At 38.7% G+C, this 21,402-nt stretch overlaps 1 protein-coding gene across 1 annotated transcript in view; it reads right to left on the bottom strand.

Moving 5' to 3' along the window:
• Positions 1-3,563: 3,563 nt before the first annotated feature.
• LOC148874687 (uncharacterized) overlaps positions 3,564-21,402 on the bottom strand; it is a 37,551-nt gene continuing 19,712 nt past the window's right edge. Inside the window, exon 2 of the mRNA XM_088965966.1 lies at positions 3,564-4,396. Within this exon, the coding sequence (XP_088822092.1) occupies positions 4,026-4,396 (371 nt within the window). The 3' untranslated portion in view covers positions 3,564-4,025. The remainder of the gene's footprint in view (positions 4,397-21,402) is intronic.

Below are 21,402 nucleotides of genomic sequence, written 5' to 3'. Positions count from 1 at the left end.
TGCCGGCAGTTTGGTTTCCATCAGAGAGAGTGTCTTCCCGATCATTACCTTTGTCCGACAAAGGGGCTGATCCTGTCACTATGATCACCCACTCAGATGAATTCTCAGACTATCCCAACATACCCAGGTTTTGATCCCCGCTAAGGATCTCGCTTATTGGCATATCAAAGACAGCCTCATCCGACACCTAGTGAAGTGTCATAATCGAGTCTAGGGGTCAGGTGTAACTTTCTAGTTTTGCCCATCTGTCTCCAAGGTCCAAGGCAATACTAGAAATCTAGTCCGGTTCAAGGATTCGAGTAATCCCATACTGCATGTGCCTTGGGTCTTACCCTGGTGGTCGAGACAGGCCATCCCAACACTTGGTGGCACACCAGTATCAGCCTTGGCAGGATAAATCTCCCCAGACTTATCCAATGGCTGTAAACATTTAAAACTAACACGAGTCTCTATAAGTGTCTAGTTTTAGGGTCTTATACAGAATTATACCAAACAACATGAATCAAACATGCACTTTATTTATTTACATTAAAAATCAAAAGTACATCAAATCGGATTGAAGCTAAGGGCATACAAAACTGTCTAACACTAAGTAGGTTGTAACTACTAACTAGGAACTAACTACTAACTACTAAGTCGGTTCGGTTCGGGTCGGTCTCGATTTTCACATATGAAAACCGAAACCAACCCGAACCATCGGTTTATGATTTTTTACAACCCAAAACCGACCGGTGTTGAAGAAAACCCGGCCGACTCGGGTTGGGTCGGTCCGGGTTGGTCGGTTTGGTCGGTTGGGTCTTCTTATGAACAACCCTATTGCTTCCTACCTTGCTCTTTCCAAGCAAATAACTTTGCCTCCATTCTTTTTCTTTTTTATTTTTTGAGAATACTTCCATTCTTTTTCTTTTTTTTCTTTTTTGAGCATACTTCCATTCTTTTTCATATGTACTAGTAAACATGAACGTGAATTTGCACGTGACAGTATCTCTAAGACAAAACTATTTATAATTCATGGACAGTTTTTGAACAATTATAAGTGGGCATTTTTTAGACAGTTATAAATGAACAGTTTCTGGATAGTTATAAATGGACAGCTTCTAAAATGAGAGTAAAGGAAGGGTAGAGACATTGCAACTTAAAAATGCCCACTTCCATGTAACTGACATGTTACCCATTTTGGTCTTCTCAGATAAAAATATACTTAAAAAGACTTGCCAAACAACCCCTCTTAACCCTTTAAGAAGACAATTTCCAAAAAAAAAAAAAAAGCCATAAAATTTTGGTATGATTTGAGCCCAAAACCCCAAACCCATTTAATGAGAAGGAATGGATCCGGAATATGTCTAGAGACATTGCAACTTTGCAAGGTGCCACCTAGCTGGTTGGTAAGGTCTCCTATGATCGTAGCGGTGATTTGGGATCGAATCCCACCTGCACCTGGGTTGGGGGATGGGCTACCCCATTGTGTAGCCCTTCAGACGATATATATAAAAAAAAAATGTCTAGTGACATTATTTTGAGCGCATATAAGCTTAAATGTCACACTAGAGTTTGCATAGTTGTAATATTCAGGGTACACCACAAATTCACGAAACAATATGATGGCCTGAAGGCCTCATTTGCAGTGCGAATTTCATTTACACGGGCTTAATTTGGGAAGAGAATAAATACAAAAATGTACATTGTAAAACCTTGTATCTTGTATTTTTAAACTTTGTATTTACACTATGCATATTTGCATTTGTATTCTGTTCAAATAGAAGTAGAAGGAAATTGGTGTACATTTTGCATTAGTTTTAGGATGCAAAACTTGTACAGCCAATAAATGCAAATTAGACAAAAGAGTAATTTTTGTATCAAGTAGGAGGGTAAATCATAGTTACAAATAAACGAATGTAAAACTGAAGTGGAGGCTAAATTTGCACTGCAAACAGAGCAAAAATTAAGTCATTTGTGCTACAAAATTTAGTCATTTTGGATTCATGAATCCTGAAGCAAGTGGGTGGTGTTTCTTATATTTATCCAGATGGTTCATACTTTATATAAGCTATTAAAATATATGCTTTTATCCTTAACTTATTTATAGCCATATGACTCGTGTGAGCTTTAGATTTAGTGTTATTGATGTATTAGTGGGATTTAAGGATGTTGAAGGATCGGGTTCCGTATGGGTTTGCCTCAACCCTAACCCAACCTTCCAATGTTCCCACCAAACCTAACCTGACCCGGCTAACTAACATATAGTTTCCAAACCCACCCCAACCTTATAGGGCTATAGGGTTCAACATGATACCAACTTGACTTAATCCACAGCCTTTCAATTGTACTTTTTATAACACATTTTGAAAATTTAAAAGCCTTTAATTTAAGTTTGAATGTGGTTTATGGGCTCTAAGGTGTCATTTCATAGTGAAAGAATAAAGCATGAAAATAAATCCTAGACTTTTAAGGCTATAGAATAGAAGCCATAGAAAATTACAAGAATGCCCATATATGTAAGCGTATAATGATCCAACGGGTCGGGTCAGCCAAACCTAACCCAACTCAAACCCTTGGGTTAAAAAAATTAAATCCCTAACCTAATCCTGCATTTGAATAAACTTAAACCTAACCCGACTTTATAGGGTCTGGTCAAGCCGGGTTTACCATTTAACCCAATTAACTGACCTGGGATTAATGAATTTCTTTGTTGTATCCATACATATCTTATCATTGTAGCAATTTTGAATATTCTTTAGTAATAACAATACTTCAAACATTTACTTCCACTGTTGAGCTATTTTCCAAATTAAAGACTAAAGAGTGAGTGTCTATAACGCTCTCTTCCTCTAGACATGTCTAGGAAGTACAAGGCAAACTCTGCAATTTCCGAGTTAAATAGTTCTGGTAGTGACTGGTGAGATTTCCAACGACGAGCAGAATTGTAACTGATGTTCGGTTTATATACGAGTGTTTCTATCGTTGTTATAGTGTGCTGAACAGACTGAAGCAGGGAAACCACTTGGCATACTTACTGGGTTAATTCTTAATCGCCTTTCATCTAGCATGGAGAACGGACAACTGTTTGCTCAAAATACTCATATTGTTTGAACTTTGAAGGGCTTGAGAATGATTTCGATTTTCACTTTCTTCCAAATTTGTTTTTAAATTTTGGCTTAAACCAGTGGCAATGAACTTTTAGGCTGTGTTTGGTTTGAAGGAGTAGGTTTACCTTTTCTTTCAAACAAAACACAGCCCTTACTGAAAGTGGGTATGAATTTGTGAGGAAAAGGGAGAAGCATATCTTCACCAAGAGAATGACTGTAGTGGAAAGATACTCTTATGTTGAAATTCTTTGCAAGGTTGAGTGGACAGATTTTTCCAAAAAGTGGTATCAGAGGCCCAGAGCCTAACCCATTTGAAATTATGAATAAGCAGATCTGCGGATGACCCATTTGAGATTCTAAACTGGAAGCTTTAATTAACAAACATGAGAACAGAATAATATACCTTCCTCAACTAATCAACAAACCCAAACAAGCCTGAACATAGGGCTCAGATTTTCACGGAATGAACAAACAAGGTAATGAAATTGGCCATCTCACTATTTCATTTGGACTAATAAAACACCACATGAAGAGGCCACAAACGTCCACATACATTCATTCCTCACCTTTAAATAGTGCATCTAGACAGGCCCACCATGTTTCATCTACCTGGAAAAAAGGATTATGGTTTCTTACAAGTTTCATTGGATTTTCTATTCTCTGGCCCAAAATCAGCTCAATTTCAAAGAGTAAGGAGGGGGGAGGGGGGAAGACAGGAGGAAAGGGAAAAAAGAAAAACAAAAACAAGAAACGCTTCCTAGACTCAACAAAGATTACAAAATTTTTCAATTACCTTTTGCAGAAAGAATCACCCTGTAACCTCCAAAATAGCCCCCGTAAATGCTATCTGTATAAATTTCAACGTGAACAGGGAGAAATTTTATCTAAACTATCAGCACCCAAACTCCATTGTTAAGTGGTTGAACCTCCAACAGTGTCTCAACCTCTATATCCTAGAGCCTGGGCTTGAAGGTTCTGATTGTCCTCCAATAGGCGGTCATATTCAAGAAGTAGGTCCTCGGCTTGTTTCTGGAGTGCAGTGACATGAGCTTCTGCAGATTGTACTTGTTTATCCTTCTCTTCACATTCTAATTTTAGCTTCTTTATATTTTCTGTCAGACTAGAGATTTCCTCCTGAAGCAACTTTATTTCCTCGGAAGCTTTCACTTCTTTCTCTTTGAGCTGCAGGTGGTCTTTATGAAGCTTCTCAACTTCCTGTTTGGAATACCGAGCTGTGGTCCTCAACCCTCCGAGCTTTTGAAGATAGTGATGTAAGCGATCAATTACAAATCCAAGAAATAGGGAGTAGCCTACAAGATAAAAGTTCAGCATTTAGAGCTACATGATTTAGCTAAAACTTAAGAAAAATCTCAGCCAGAAAAGAATAGTTATGACCACCCATAGGCTTTAAAGATGGGTCTTCTGAGCTCTCCAGCTACATGCTTGCATGCAAATGTCTTGCAGGCTTTTTAACATTATCATATAGGCTAGACTAGACCCAGAATGAGGCTCATATGAATCACACAATCCTCATTAAAATTCTATGAAATAAAATACCATTATCTTTTTATACACAAAACAACAGGGAGCATAAAGAGAACATATTGAAACTGCAAAATCCCAAGACACATGCTCACAGCATGAAAACAAACAATACAGAGAGCCAGCTGATCAATAGCTAGAAGATGGTACCATGGAACCAAAGGAAATTAACCAACAGGACATAAAACTGGAATGCTCAGTGGGTCACGGTTTTACTGGTTAACAGGGTGGTTGGCCCATTCAAACCATGGTTAACCAGGATCCAGGGAGGTCACTGGGTCACCAACAGGTCACTGTTCAACCATCCAGTCCAGTCCAAGTCCTACAACACTGAAATTAAGCTTCAACCCAATCAGCATTTGCTAATTTGTTTATGTACTTTGGTCTTTAAAAACAGTAGACTTTTTTTTCAATATTTGCCCAAAGTCCATATGCATGGAAAACTTTACATATTGAGGCATTGAGGATAAACAGATCTGGAGCACATCATTCCACCTAAGTGGTAGAGAATTCGTCATTTTGAGGGTAGATGAATCTAACACCAGTACTATAATGACTACCGTTGGTGGTGCAATGCATACTAGCACATTTCACTTCCTATATCTGAGTAAAACAGAAAATTTAATTTAAGAAACATAAAATAATACCTTAACATATTTAGTTGCCACAAGTCAGCAGAACAAATTGTATTTATTATGGACAAAGAAAGGAGAGAAAAGCTTTCAAACAACATTCAGAAGTTATCTAGCAAAAGATTTTTTTTGATAATAAAGAAATTTTTTCATTAAAATAAAAAGAGAATACAACAAATAGTGATAAGAAATCACCAGGGAGGGCAAAATATACTAGAACACTAACAATCCAATCCAAATAAGGAGTCATTCAGTAACACCAAATGCTCCTCTGAAGCTGAAAAGGTTAAATTCCAGCAGTTAAGGGCTGTTCGGCAAAGCCTCCCAATGCTACCCCCTCCCCCAATCACCAATATTTCCTCTGACTGATTCTGCGAAATGGGTGCCTCTGAATTTGACTGGAGGTTTTTAATGAAAATTTTGGACATTAGTGCCTAAATATATTACCATATTCTTTCTGTTAGACCTTGTATATCAAACAATTAACACCCTTCTCTGTTATCTCTCCCCCTTGTACATTGGCAGTGAATGAACTCAAACCAGATCATCAGCAACCAAAAGTTTCTTTCTCTTTGAGTTAATATTTAAATCCCCCTCTCTTCCTCTTCTCTTCTACTTTCTGCAGCTCCTACCTTCTTTCACATTTGAGAAATATCTTTTTTTTTTTATATCTTTTGAAGGGCTACACAACGGCGGGGTTGCCCATCCCCCAACCCAAGTGCAGGCGGGATTCGATCCCAAGTCTCCACTACGACCACCAGGAGACCTTACCAACTAGCTGATTGGCACTTCGCTTCACATTTATCCACTTGAACCAGCAGAGGATTAATCAAGCTCTAATCAATCAAACAATCTAATGATTAAAGCTCTCCTTTTTTACCATTAATTCACAAAAACACTCCTTGTTTAGTATATTTTTATCTTATTGCCATACATAATATTTTTTTAAATAATTTTTATTGAAATTTTATTTTTATAATTTTTTTAGTGTTCTTATTGATTATTTGTTTAATTTGCTGTGCTTTTTAATATTTTTATTAATTTTTAACATATTTTCTTTTATTACAATTAATATTTTTATTTAACTTTGTATTTTATAACATTTTTTATTAGTTGTTTGTATTTTGTAATGGTCAACGATAATAGCATCTAGGATGAATTCATTCTGAGTAAAATTGTAAAATAAACATTTCTCAGAGGTCAAAGCATTTAGATCACCAAACAACTTCACTGCATTCAGAAAAGCAGAAAAGTAAATTTACCTAGGTTTGAGCTAAGAGCTTTTCCAGAGATTTTCTTACTTTCCAATGATTAGAGCTCAGATTTACTGAGACTCCTCAAGGCCACCCTACCTGCCTATCTACCTCTCAAACCCATGAAGCAAGAATAATCCAATATCACAAGGACAACCCCCCCCCTCCCGCTAACATGGTAAATAAAGACCAACAATCCCTTTTTGACCCCCTAAGACCTCATATTCTGCATCTTCCCCTTCAAACACATGATCATTTCTACGTCATAACTCCTTCAGATTGTAGTCATAACATCCTATATCACTTTAAATTTCTCTCCTCCCTTGTCATGCCTCCATTTTTTTTATTGGTGTTATTATACCTACATTCACTTCCTTTATATACCTCCATCCACTATTCAACATCAAAAGGTTAATTAAAGTTTTGGTAAGAAACGCAATTTTGCAACATAAACTGCATAGTACTAAAAAAATTCTTAGGTATAAGAATATGTCATTTGAGTGGTTTCTTCAATAGCAAGCCCCTGACATATTTGTGGTTTTAAGTAAAAAGCCCTTGCAATTTAAATGGTTGATACCAGGAATTAAAGAACACAACAGAAGAAAACCAAACAGAATAACTCACTACTGGACTTGTTACTACTAAAAATAAGTAACTAGGCTAAATGAGATTTGATGCACTTTTTTTTTTTTTGCTCCATGGGGCTACACAACAGGGGTTGCCCATCCCCCAACCATAACCTCCCAAACCCTGGTGCAGGTTCGATCCCAAGCCTCTTCTACAACCAGCAAGAGGCCTTACCTACCAGTCAGTTGGCACCTTGCGAGATTTAGTGCACTTTTCACATAAGCTATTTAACTTAATCATTTCTTAAAGACCTGGTTTCTAAAATTGAACCATCCTCAACATGCCTATAATAAAATGCAAACAATCAAACTCTTTTTTAATCAGCAAACAATCAAACATACGACATTGATAAAAAAAAACAATCAAACATACGACCACACTTTTTTCACACTCAAACTGGCTGGTTTGAGAAGAGTTGAAGAATATCAAGTATTCACCAGTGTAAGCTTGGCATCCACATTAAATACTGCATCTAATGGTTCCTGAGATCAGCCAATTGGCTGATTCTGTGGATGGTTGTCTAACTAGAACCGGGATAGGATATTTTGATCTTTATAGGGGATTTACATCTGGATTAACTTCTGCCAGTATTTTCTCAACTTGTGTTGACAGGTTAGCCTATTTTGGCCTGTTATTATTTTATATTTATGTTTGTCTTTCTTATTGGGCTTAAGCCTTATTATTTTAACTTTATGTTTTATAGTTGTAAGTTGTCATATGGTGGCATTGACATAAATTGCCTCTCATTGATTTTGAATATAAAAGTGAGGAACTAACTATGTCCACAATCTGTTCTCTCCCATTCTTCTTCTTTCTCCTGTTTCTCTACTTCACTCTCGTTTCTCCTCTCATATGCTGCCGTAAACCCTTCTTTTAACTTAAATACACAAGATTATTAATCGGAAGAGTTATTACTGACTGACAACCTCTTAAGTTGCCAGTTATTGACATTCTTAGTTCCACTCATTTTATATCTAAGGTGGGATGTACTCTCCATCATGTCTTATTTTAATAATTTTGCAACTATGTATCCCAAGAAGAAAAAAAAAGGAATAACGATATCAACCATTGCCAGTTAATTATTCTGAATATCCTGGACCATCATACTCAAGGTATGTCTCCAAGTAAGCAAATTGAATACTCAAACCATATTCCTGTTCCCTCTTTTCAAATCATTCATTTGGGTAGTAATAGTTAACATTTTAAAAGCTGACCTTATTTCCTACCCTTTTGTTGCAGATATTTGGCTTTATTTTTTTTCTTTGTTTGGGTGCAGGTGGACTTTACAAATGGAGCTTAATATGCTATTTGATCCATCCCTGTTTACTAGGTCAAATGAAGGATAATGCGGAGATGTGTCCGAACAGCCATGATTGGACAATCTGGGAAGAGAAGAATGCAAGAATTTTTCTCAAACAAGAAATCAGGATTTCTGTGATGGTTAGGGTGAACCACTGGATCAAAAGACTTAGGAACTATTTTCCCACTTTTCTTTTGATGATATTTGGAGAAATTTGGAAGCAATTGCTAAAAAGGTCTAATAGAAAGGACAGAGTGGAGGTTGTTTGGGTACCACCAATTGAAGGCTTTGTTAAACTGAACTTTGATGGGAGTAGCCAAGGTAATCTGGGTCCTTCTGAAATAGGAGGGATTTTGAGAGATGGAGAAGGTAAACTTATAGCACTCTTTTCTGGCCCTGCGGGTATGGATGACTCCCTCAAAACGGAACTACTTGCTGCAATTCAAGAGATGTAGATTGTTTTTTTTTTTTTGATAAATGAGAGTAGTTTTATTAATTCAAAAATTAGCATTACATTCAGCCTAGGAAGAGGCACGAGGTGTTACCTCCCCCTAGGATTAAGTCATAAACACTAAACAAACACAAACCTGAAACACAGTTACAAAGTGGCCCAAAACAGATCTCCCCTTGACACCCCTTGCTTGGCCAAAGAATCAGCCATTGCGTTTGCTGATCTGCTGCTGACCCACTGAAACCTGACTGACATATTCCTTGTCAGCCATTTAACTTTCTTTAACAGATCCCTGTAGCCCCAACAAGCTGTCTTTGGACTTGTCAACCAGCCCACTACTACCTTGGAATCCCCTTCTACTATCAAATTATTCACTCCAAGTTGACTGGCCATCTGTATACCATGTACCGCTGCTAGTATCTCTGCCCTTACAGAATCACCAACACCCACTGGTCCTGAAAAGAAAGACAACATGTTGCTATCTTTGTCTCTCAGAATCCCTCCTATTCCAGATGGGCCTGGGTTACCTTGGCAGCTACCATCAAAATTCAGTTTTAGCACTCCATCCGGTGGGGATTCCCATTCAGCTTGTGATTTGTTCTTTGTGGAGATTGTAGAAGCCACTGCTGCCCAGTTTCTCCTCAAGTCATCAAAGGAGTAACCCACCAACAAATGTGAAGATTTCAGCCACGAGACTGTCCTTGCCATTATGCATTCCTTAATTTCAGCAAGACTTCTTTCCTTTTCTTGAAATATTCTAGCATTTCTCTCCTCCCATAAAGTCCACAAGGTAGCGGCTTTGATACATTTCCACAATAGCTTCCCTCTTTTTGTCAATCTCCCAAAGGCAGCCGGAATGAACAGCAGCTTTACTTCGGAGGGCAAGTTCCACCTGCACCCAAATAGTGAAATAACCCAGTTCCAAATATTGGCAGCAAAAGAGCACGATATCAGTAAATGGTTACAGTCCTCACCCTTCACTTTACACAAGAAGCACCAATTTGGGGACAAACACAAGTAAGGTTTCTTCTTTTGCAAGTTTTCCACTGTATTGATCTTACCCAAGTAGGCTTTCCAACAGAACACTGCTATTTTAGGAGGAATGGCCCTTGACAAAACCTCTTTAACAGGGAACACCTAAGAGGAGGGGTTGGAGCAGAGGGCTTTAAAGAAAGAAGCACAAGTGAAGGAGCCAACCAGGGTTAGAGACCAAACCCTTTTATCCGGGTTAGGGGGTCCAGGCACACTGAGTCTAGAAGCAACAAGAGCTCTGAAACACAAAGAAGTTCTTCATCCTTCAACCCTCTTCAAAACCCAAAATTCCAGTTTAAATCCAAAGGGCGAACCGGGGGGAAAGGAACCATGAAATTGATTTCTTTTTAAAGAGGGAGATGGAATAGAGAGAAGGAAAGCGGTCTTTTAGGGGTTGAGTTCTCACCCAAATATCTTCCCAAAAAAGAATGGAGTTTCCAGAACAAGCATCATACCTTATAAATCTGAGGAACTTTGGGAAAATGGTTAATGAATCCAGAGTCTATAATTTGGTGCTACAGGAGTGAAATGAAAAACTTACATGACTAATCAGGAATATGAATTTGAGGATACAATGGGTGAGGAGATCAGAAAATGGGATGGCAATGCTTTGGCTAAGCAAGGGCTGAATAGGTCTTTTTTATCCAAGGCATAATTGCAATTTTCTTTATTTCCCGTGCCTCTCTAAGGGATGCTTGTAAAGATATTATATTAAGTCTGTTAATAAAATTTAAGTTACTTATCAAAAAATAAAAATAAAAAAGAAATGATATGCATCATCACTGCCCTATCTCAGTTCAACAAGAAACATGAATCTCACATCCATAAAAAATGCTTCACATAGCTGGAACCAACATTGAGTGCTGGCCCTTTTTCACTGTTTAGGTGTAAATCCCAAGACAACTAATTCTTGCACAGAACTCTTTCTTCCTTTTTCTTCTCTCTTTTCTTTCTTCCATTGTTATCTTCCTCTTTTTACTCTCAAACATCAAGATCAACAAATGCAGCTTGACAATGGAACTATAAAAACAACTGGGCTGATCAAACAGGGGTTGTGATCTGTCAGAAAGACTGTTGACATCATTGTCCATACAGGTGAAGTCAGCAGCCATACAGATGAATTGGTGAAGACGAAAGAGGAACCCTACATCTTGATGAAGATCAATTTTGGATTTTTAAGTGGTGGTTTCAAGGCAATCTGAATCAATCTAATCGTTATTTTTTCAGTTTTTTATGCAAAAAAAATACAGGAAATGCAGTCTCTTAATGTATCAGTACATTCTCGTTGTTGATTTATTTTTGGGGAATGGCTCCTACAAATATTGCTTCACCTGATATTTATTTATGGTTGAACAAGACAATTCTTGTATTTTTCTAACAGGCCAGTGTAGTGTACTTAGGTGGCATTTGATAACACTTTTCAGACCTCTGAGGTCTGAAAAAGTTGCTTTTCAGATATTATGGACATTTGGAATCCGGTCTGAATATGGGTCTGAAACTCCATTTCAGATCTGAAATCAAAAGAGGTAGGCCAGCCTCTTAACGCGGCTGGCGTTTGATACCCCCGCAATTCCCCGCAACCATCTGTTCAATGATAAGGAAGAAGACGAACAACAATCTGGGCGTTTGGAAGAAGAAGAAGAAGAAGAAGAAGAAGAAGAAGAAGAAGAAGGGGAGAAAGGGGAAACAAAGAGAGTTTAGAGGGAGAATAACCGGAGAGAGGACAGGGGGAATACCGCCACCCCTATTCAGCCTTCGCAACGAGAACGATGATCAACAATGCCCAAAACCGATCCGCCTCAGCTTAGAACGTCCTCCCATGCAGGTGCGATTCCGGGAAGAGCAAACTGGTGTTGCTGGGATCGGCCAATAGAAGTAAACTGATTAAAACTACCGCCGCAGTTCCCCGCCACTCTCTGTTCGGTGATAAGAGGAAGAAGACGAACAACAGATCTGGGCGTTTGGAGGAAGAAGAACCAAAGAGAGAGAGAGAGAGAAAGAGAGTATAGAGGGAAAATAACCAGAGAGAGGAGGGGGAATAGGAATACCGCAACCCTTGTTCGGCCTTCACAACAAGAACAATGATGAATAGTGCCCAAAAGGCCAAAACCGATTAATTTTTTTTTATTATTCATTTGTTATCTTTTTTAACCTTAATTGTGTTATTTTATAATTATTAATTTTTAATTAGTAATTATTTTAAGTTTTATTTGTGTAAATTATTAATTATTAATTATTTTTTAGTCATTAATTATTTTTTTAATTTTAATTGTGTTATTTTTAATTATTAATTATTTTAATTTTCATTAGTATTAATTACCTTAATAGTTTTTATTAATCATCAATTATTTTTAATAATTTTAAATGTGTTATTTATTAATTTTTTATTTTTTATTTGTATTATTTTGAATTTCATAAATTATTTAATATGAAATAGTACAAAGTGAACTCAAAATTATAAGATAGTCTGTTTTGGGGGTAAAATAGTAAAAGCATTGAATTTCAGATGCTGAATGGTTCATCCAACACAAACAACCTTACCTATTCAGAACATCTAAAATGTAGAAAAGCATCATAGCTCTTATCATTAAGAACAAGGAATACCTGTGTGTGCATAGGCTAAAGAACCATTGCCTGAGGGAGTAGAAGTTGTAGTAGCAGACTCTAAGTGGCTAACGATACGACCACACTTCTCATACTCTACTCTAGCAGTTGTAGCCTACAAGTTGTTCCCCCACAAACTTCTCATCACAAGGCCCTTTCTCAATCTCAGATGAGGTGGCTACATTAGCATTGCCACTTTTCCCGCTCCTATTCTTCTTGGCATTATTATTATTCTTTAGTCAGGGAGGCCAAAGCTCTAGATGTAGCTCCCAACAAGTGTCCTTCCTTAAGCTTCTAACAGTACTCACATGCAACATCTTTCTTCTCAATGGAACTCTTTGGCTTCTCATCTCGACATTGGCGAAGTCATTGACCAAGGCTTCTGCAATCTGAACCTACTCCTACTCTCCTCACTACTAACCATAGCATAAGCTTGAGATAGGGCCACCTCATCCTTTGCTAGAATGTTTTGTCTAATAATATTGTATTTGGGGCTGAGTGCAGTAAGGAACTCAAAGACCCAATTCCTCTCCATCAACTTCCTATGAGTCTCAGCATCTTTAGTGCATCCCTACACAATAGTCTTCATCAAATCAATCTCTTGCCAAAGAGATTTCAGCATTGAAAAGCATATGTCTAAGGTCTTCCCCTGTCTTAAATTATTCACATCATTCTTTAGTTTGTAGGCCCTACACCCTAGCAACATTCAACTTCTTAGAACAAGACTCTCCTCACTACTAACCATAGCATAAGCTTGAGATAGGGCCACCTCATCCTTTGCTAGAATGTTTTGTCTAATAATATTGTATTTGGGGCTGAGTGCAGTAAGGAACTCAAAGACCCAATTCCTCTCCACCAACTTCCTATGAGTCTCAGCATCTTTAGTGCATCCCTACACAATAGTCTTCATCAAATCAATATCTTGCCAAAGAGATTTCAGCATTGAAAAGCATATGTCTAAGGTCTTCCCCCTGTCTTAAATTATTCACATCATTCTTTAGTTTGTAGGCCCTACACCCTAGCAACATTCAACTTCTTAGAACAAGACTCCATAACACTATCCCACACTTTCTTTGCAATATCCATCCATATGTAGTGTTAGCTTATATGAGGTAGCATGGAATTTACTAACCAATTTACAACTATGTAGTTTTCCCACATCCATCTCTCATAGGCAGAGCCATCCTCCGTGGGTTGCTTCTTACTCCCAGTGATGTACCCCCATTTCCCTCTACTACAGACATGGATCCTAATTGACTGAGACCATGCCAGACAATTGGTTCAATCTAACTTCATTGTGGATGCTACCCCTAACAGAGCCTCCACAGAACCTCCCTAGCCAAACCCAAGAGTCTGTAGCTTGTTTTGTCTCACCTCTAGTTTGCTTCATTACCTAAACGAAAACAAACAAAACCTAGGGTTTCACAAAATCTAACAACCTAGGAGAAAGGGAGAAAGTCTAGCCACTCCTACTAGGAACTCCAAAATCCTTCCCAAATTAAATAGATCTCAATAGAAATCAAGGAACTTCTCTTCAAGCCCCAAGTGCCAGCTCCAAACTGTCTCTAGAACCTTTAATTCAATTTCTCCAGTTAGCTAGAATTTTTGGGAAAATCTTTAAGAATCTGTCTTGATCCTCAAACTTTGATTGTATTCTTCTCCAAAAGCCTCCTCCAACTGGACTGCATAAGCTATCAATCAATCAGCCAATCAATTCTCCATACACACTATGTATGGGCCTAAAGGAAGAAACCTAAAAGGTGGGACCTTGCTCCAATACCAAGTTGTAAATCACACCTGTAATGAATTTAAAAATAAACCAGAAGAAAAGAAGGTGGAAAAAGAGAGAGTTCATAAGGAGAAGAGAATGGAAGAGGAAGAACGAAGACAGCAGATCAATCCTCTCTTCAGTCCCCTAAAAGACTTCTATTAAACCCAATTGTAATTCAGGTACAATTACAAGGGTGGCCTCAGTGGGGCAACTCAATAAGATAATAAAAGAAAACAAACTGGCCCATAAACCAAGGCCCACTAACTAAACAAAACACATCATTAAATGCACAAATAAAATAAAAATATTAAGACCCATTTAGCCCATTATCTCTACAACCACCATGCTTCCATAGCCAATGTCTCGCAGCTTCACACTAGGCAGCTCTCACTCTAATAGCAGGAAGCCCTCTCCACAATGGCTCATACTTTGGTGGGAAGTAGCCCTTTCTGTGACAGCTTTAACTCTGCACCAGATAGCCCTCTCTGTTATTTGAACTTGAGAGTTGAGATATGGTGGTAGGCTTTGATACCATTTGTTACGTACTTGACCAATACACCGAAAGTCTTAAGACTATTTAAACACATTAAACTAAGTCATTTAACCTTTTAGGAATGTAACAGACACTAAGCAGACCAAGGTTGGAGTTTATAGCAAGCATGCTAGAATTATAGGATATATACTTTCCAACTTGAGGGGGAGTGTTAAGAGTGGTTGATTGGCAGTCGATATGTCTTCTCTATTTTATGTTATTACCTTTTTCTTTATTTACCCTTTATGTATTAGTTCTATTTATCCTCTTTGGTAAGTGTACCTTCGGGACATGGACAATTAAGTCGTTTATAATTGTAATATAGGTAAGGGCTAGATTAGTCAATTTATGTAATATCACCAAAGTAGGGTACAAATGTAATGCATGTCGAAGAATTCAGAAACAATTAATCAGAGAAAAACAAAATTTATAGAAAAGAGTGAAGAGAAAATCAAATCATGGTGCTAATGATGAGCCCCCCCCCAACCCCCTCTTACATAGTTGTTGGAAATATGTTAAAGTTACAAAAGTGCCCTACTAAGGCCGCAGTAACAAAAGACCAATAAAAAAACTAAAATAGGCCCATGGCCCAACAACTAACTAAGAAACATAAGAAAGACAAAACAACTAAAACAGCCAATAATCCAATTTCTATTACTACTTTGAACACTCCCCCTCAAGCTAGAATTGCCTGAAAAGAAACTTGTAGCCTTTCAGAAATTTGTTTGATATGCTTTTTTTATCACCAAAAGAGAATTTAGTTTTTTATTAAACTGAAAAACAGATTACAGTTTTTTTATCTACTCTGCACTCCAGAGTATTACAATATACAAATAAACCCAGATTATGTAGCTCAACATCCCACTGTTGCAATACAGCCAGCTACAATTTAGCCCAAAATAGAGTAGCTCTATCAACTCCCTGCTTTGCTAGAGTATCTGCCAGTCCATTTCCTGTCCTTTTAACCCATCCAAAAGTAGAGTCATATCTCTTAGCAAGAGAATCGATCTCCCTGAATGCAAATCTGTACTTCCATTGTTCTGCTAATTTCTCTGGCTTCTATTTGATCGGCTAATTTCAGGCCTTGTAGAAGTGCCACTGTCTCTGCCTGAACCGAGTCTCCATACCCAATTGGTCCTGAGAACAAAGCTACAATTTCCCCATTGTGATTTTGGAACACTCCCCCTATTCCCGCTCTCCCAGGGTTTCCTAGGGAGCTGCCATCAAAGTTCAGCTTCAGTTTATGTGGTTTTAACCCATCCTAGTAATCTCATTATGTATTCCCATCTGTGTCACTTCCATCCATTTTCTCATTATATCATTTATTGACATTTCTTTGAATATGTCAATAGTTTTTACCCAGTGTGCAGATCTGATTTTGATTGTTTACTTCCTCTCTTGACCAGTTCTTCTCATTGAAAATCCTTTCATTTCTTTCTTCCCAGATGGTCCAAACTACAGCTGCTCTTGTTACCTTACATAAGCATTTCGCCCTTTTTTTCTGCAGCCGCATAGAGTTAGAGTTGAATAAGCTAACCACATCTTGTGGGGTTCCCATCAACAGCCAAAGAGTGAGGAAAAATAGTCCCAAATGCAAGATACAAAAGAGCAAGAGATTAGTAGATGAGGTAGGGTCTCACCACTAGCCAAACAGAGGATACAAACATGAGTAGAGAGGCACTTAACTGGCCTTCTTTTCTGTAGCAAGTCACAGGTACCAACCTTTCCAAGGAACACTTCCCAACACAAGGTTTGCACTTTAAGAGAGATTGGCTTGCACCAAATTTCTCTTACCGGGAAAGTCTCCCCCAAGAGATCTGAATGGGTAAGGGTGTTGAAAAAGGAGGCACAAGAGAAGTGACCATCTGCGGATGGAGACGAAACTCTCATGTCCATAGAATTTTGATCCAAGAAGACTTGTTCCAAATTTGAAAGCAAAAGGACTAGGGATTCACATTTGTTGTCCCTCAAAACCCTTCTAAAGTAGAGGTGTAAAGCGGGTCGGACCGTGTCGCCCATGGCCCACAGGCTAGCACGGCCCATATCTATCTATTTATATAATATTATATATATATAAACAATCGTATACATCAAAATTCATATATCATAAAAATTTTAAGATTTTTTTCAATTTTTTTTAAAATAAATAGCTTTGACCCGGTCCACGACCTGGTCGGGCCTAAAGGCTTGGCCCACGGACCAGCCCGGCCTGTGGCACGGCACAGCACGGGCCCGTGCAGGCTCGAGCCAGGCTAACCCCCCAAAATATCCCAGGAGAGGGAGGCACAACCCGAAATGGCCCACAGGTCGTGCCGTGCCGGCCCAGCACAACCCGTTTTACACCTCTATTCTAAAGCCAAAGTCCCAGTTTAAACCAATCTCTAAGAGTAATCCAAACATAGCAACAGCCTCAGTCTTATAGCTTGACAAAGTATAAAGAGAAAGGAATTGTTGTTTAAGGGGTGAGTCCCCTAGCCAAAGGTCTTCCCAAAAAAGGACTTTGTTTCCACACCCCACATCATACCGAATATAATTAAGGAAAGAAGCTAAAAAATTGTTTTCCAAGGGAAAAAAGAAGTTGTCTAAGGTGCTAGTTTTGCATCCCAGCCATTGTTCGCTACACCATGGATGCTTTCAATTACCTAGTTCCACAACCTTTCACTTTCCAGAAGAAATTTCCAAAGCCATTTTCCCAAGAGAGTCGTATTCCTCTTAACCAGATTTCATACGCCAAGTCCTCCTTGGTCCTTGCCTTTACATACTCGTTCCCACTTTACCCAATGGTCTTTCTTTTCATCTCTTGGCTCCCACAAATAATCTCTCATTATTTTTTCCAATTGCTTTACAATTTTTACCGGGATTCTAAAGGTGAACCGGTAATAGGTGGGAAGGTTGGCTAGAGTGAAATTTGTTTGATATGTTTTGAAGGGCTATACAAGGGGGGATAGCCCATCCCCCAAACCAAGTGAAAGCAGGATTTTTTCCCAAGTCTCCACTATAATTAGTAGGAGATCTTACCAACTAGTTGGTTGGCACCTTGCATAGCCTTTCGGAAATTTCATCGAACACGTGTAATGTATAAATCATCTTCATGTTGTAAACACTTGAACAAGTCCGCAACATGCACCATTAAGTATCTTCAACTGAAACAAATCAATTTATGATGAAAGAATTGTTAGACAATTTTTGTATGCCCTTAGCTTCAATCTGATTTGATGTACTTTTGTTATTTACTGGAAATAAATAAAGTGCATGTTTGATTCATGTTGTTTGGTTTAATTCTGTGTAAAACCCTAAAACTGGACATTTATAGAGACTCGTGTTAGTTTTAAATGTTCACAGCCGTTGGATAAGTCTGGGGAGATTTATCCTGCCAAGGCTGATACTGGTGTGCCACCAAGTGTTGGGATGGCCTGTCTCAGCCACCAGGGTAAGACCCGAGGCACATGCAGTGTGGGATTACTTGAATCCTTGAACCGGACCAGATTTCCAGTATTGCCCTGGACCTTGGAGATAGATGGGCAAAACTGGAAAATTACACCTGACCCTTAGACTCGATTCTGACACTTCACTAGGTGTTGGATCAGGCTGCCTTTGATATGCCAATCAGTGAGATCCTTAGCGGGGATCAAAACCTGGGTATGTTGGGGCAGTTTGAGAATTCATCTGAGTGGGTGATCATAGTGACAGAATCAGCCACTTTGTCGGACAAAGGGTAATGATCGGGAATGCACTCTCTCTGATGGAAACCAAACTGCCTACAGTTGATTTCAATCGTTGGAATTTTGTTTTGCAAAATTAATATATTTATATATATATGTACGGTTTCGAATTGTTTGCAAATGGTTTTAATTCCCGGGATCCATGTGAGAGGAGAGTGTGGCACTGTTCCTTGCAGCCGAGGGAGAGGTCCTCTCGTGTCGGGCAGTGCTTGATCATTAAGGGTTGAGAGGTTAAGTGTAAGACCATTGAGAATAATACCTGATGGGCTAATCTTGCACCTGCCCACAGTCCCTGGGTTTTTATAAGATGGCTTGGCCCAGGGACCACTTAATGTAAGTGTTGGGCCCATAGGGTCCATATGATGGACTCAAGGGGTTCATTGAGTTTTTCAGTGAATTCGGTTGGGCCTTGTAATAAAGGCTGGGCCAAACCCATGTGGTTGGTGTGTAGATCAATGCTTGGGTCCCACGCCATACAAAGAAGCCCAACTGGGCAGCAGATTGGAATGTAATTAGACACTGAACACTTAATGGGCCAGAAGCCCATTTCGAGGTGGGCTGATATGATCACCCATCCTTGGGGCGAATCTGAGATTAATGTTAGTAAAAGGATTGGGCCTTTAGCCTTATCCACTCTTGGAGATCAAATTCAAATTAGATTTGAATCTGGTAACCTCCTGATAAGATCAGGAGTAAGCTAACTTTATCTGCAGATAGGATTAAGATTATCCCCTATCCAAATACTGATTTGGATTGGGATAGCTCCTAATTAGGAGGATTCTTAATCAAGAAGAAAGGAGGAGAAACCCTAACCAAGAAAGAGAAATATCAGATTTCGAACCACCTTGAAGAGATATAGGATATCTCCTGCGAATTGAGATAGGATCTCATTCATACTCAAGAAAAAGAAAAAAAGGCAGTTCAGCCTTTTCGCTTTTAGAGTTCTCCTCCTGCCGCCGCCATCTGTTTTTTGCAAGATTAGATCTTTGCAGAAAAAGAAAATCAAGAAATCTGTTCTTGACATTAGTCTTGCAACAAAGACTAAAAGGATTCAGTGTTTAGTGTTTCCAGAGGATTCTTGTGAAGGATCCACTGTGTAGGACACACCCTACTGGTTCTGTTCCATCCACAGCTGTGTCATCTTCAGCAGGAACGGATCTTGGAGCATTCTTTGGGCGTGAACACCAACTTTGGGAGATACTGCTTCTCCGGATCAGGTATATTCCTCCCATTTATCTTTTGGTACAGATCTGGTTTGATTACGGTTCAAGTATGATCCTTGAATATTGTATTCTAAATTTAGGGAATATGATTCCCAATTGGGAGAAGGTAGGAAATTTTTTAAATTCGCCCACCCATTCCGCAACCTTTATGGCGTCCATTAGATGGATCCTACCATTCTTTCAAGAATCACTCTCACTCCCCGTCTTGTAATTGTTGGATCTGATGCTCCTCCAGCCATCAACTAAATGTATGAACTCTTACCAATAAAAGGAAAAAACAATAGTCCCCGCAAACACTCCAAAGGCTCAGGAAACTTCAAGATTCAATATCCCTCATTCTAAAATGGTTGGAGCAGACCAGAAATACCTATGCACCACAGCAGATTCCACCCAATAAATTGAACAAAAAACTCTTTGATTCTCCTTGATTTTTTTAGCCGAGTTTCACGACTTCTCTCTTGAGACTAACCAACCTTCAATTAGTTTTCCAAATGTTTTAATGGTTCAGACAAGTTCTGTTCTGAGAGAGAGAATAAGTTGTCGAACTAGAGAGATTAACTCTACTAGTTGACCATAATCTCTATTATATTATAATTAGGGTACAAGGTCAAATATGCCCCTACTTAAGTATGGGGCAAGTAAACTAAAAGAGCCAAAACAGAATTTACCATATTATCACATAACTTAAAACATAATGAAAAGACTAATCTACCCTTACTCGACCAACTCTAACACTCACTCTCAAGCTAGAGAATATATGTCATATAATCCTAGCTTGTTACATATATAGTTCGCTCTCCCTGAACTCAAAAACAAACTTGCCCATTGATCACCTGAACTCACGTGTTCTATGCTTATCTCTCCAGTAAGGACTTTCTCCCTCACAAAATGGCAATCAACCTCTGTGTTTTGTTCTTTAATGGAAAACTAGATTAGATAAGATGCGGATTGTAGCTTGGTTGTCACAGTACAATCTCATAGGTTTGCTCATTGAGAATCCAACCTCTTGCAGAAGATTTTTCAGCCATACTAACTCACATGTAGTGTGTGTCATGGCCTTGTATTCAGCTTCAGCACTACTCCTTACCACAACAGACTGCTTCTTACTCTTCCATGTCACCAGATTTCCTCCAAGAAACGTGCAACCTATAGTAGATCTCGTGTCAGACACCGAGCCTACCCAATCAGCATCTGTATACCCAACTATCTCAAGTCTTCCTCCTGGTTTGTACAATACCCCACAACCTGGAGCTCCCTTCAGGTACTGTACAATTCTAAGAACTGCATCCCAGTGAGGTACTCGGGGATTGGGCATAAGCTGGCTCACCACACTAATAGCAAAGGAGATGTCTGGTCTTGTAATGGTTAAGTAGTTCAACTTCTCCACTAACCGTCTATATCTTCCAAGGTCATCAAATATTTCACTTGCATCGCTACTCAACTTAGCACTTGGTTCCGTGGATGTTTCAATTGGTTTCGCACCTAACAATCCAGTTTCATCCAACAGATCAAGAACAAATTTTCTTTGGCACAAGTTAGCACCTTGTTTCAACTTGGCAACTTCAATGCCCAAGAAATACTTTAACTTCCCAAGATCTTTTGTTTGAAAATGGTCTTGCAAAAAGGC

The sequence above is a fragment of the Nelumbo lutea genome, chromosome 1, assembly GCF_056320005.1.
Source record: "Nelumbo lutea isolate HS-2025 chromosome 1, American lotus-T2T, whole genome shotgun sequence".
Classification (NCBI taxonomy): Eukaryota; Viridiplantae; Streptophyta; class Magnoliopsida; order Proteales; family Nelumbonaceae; genus Nelumbo; species Nelumbo lutea.
The sequence above is the reverse complement of the archived record's forward strand: the minus strand, read 5'-3'. Positions and strand labels throughout refer to the sequence as shown.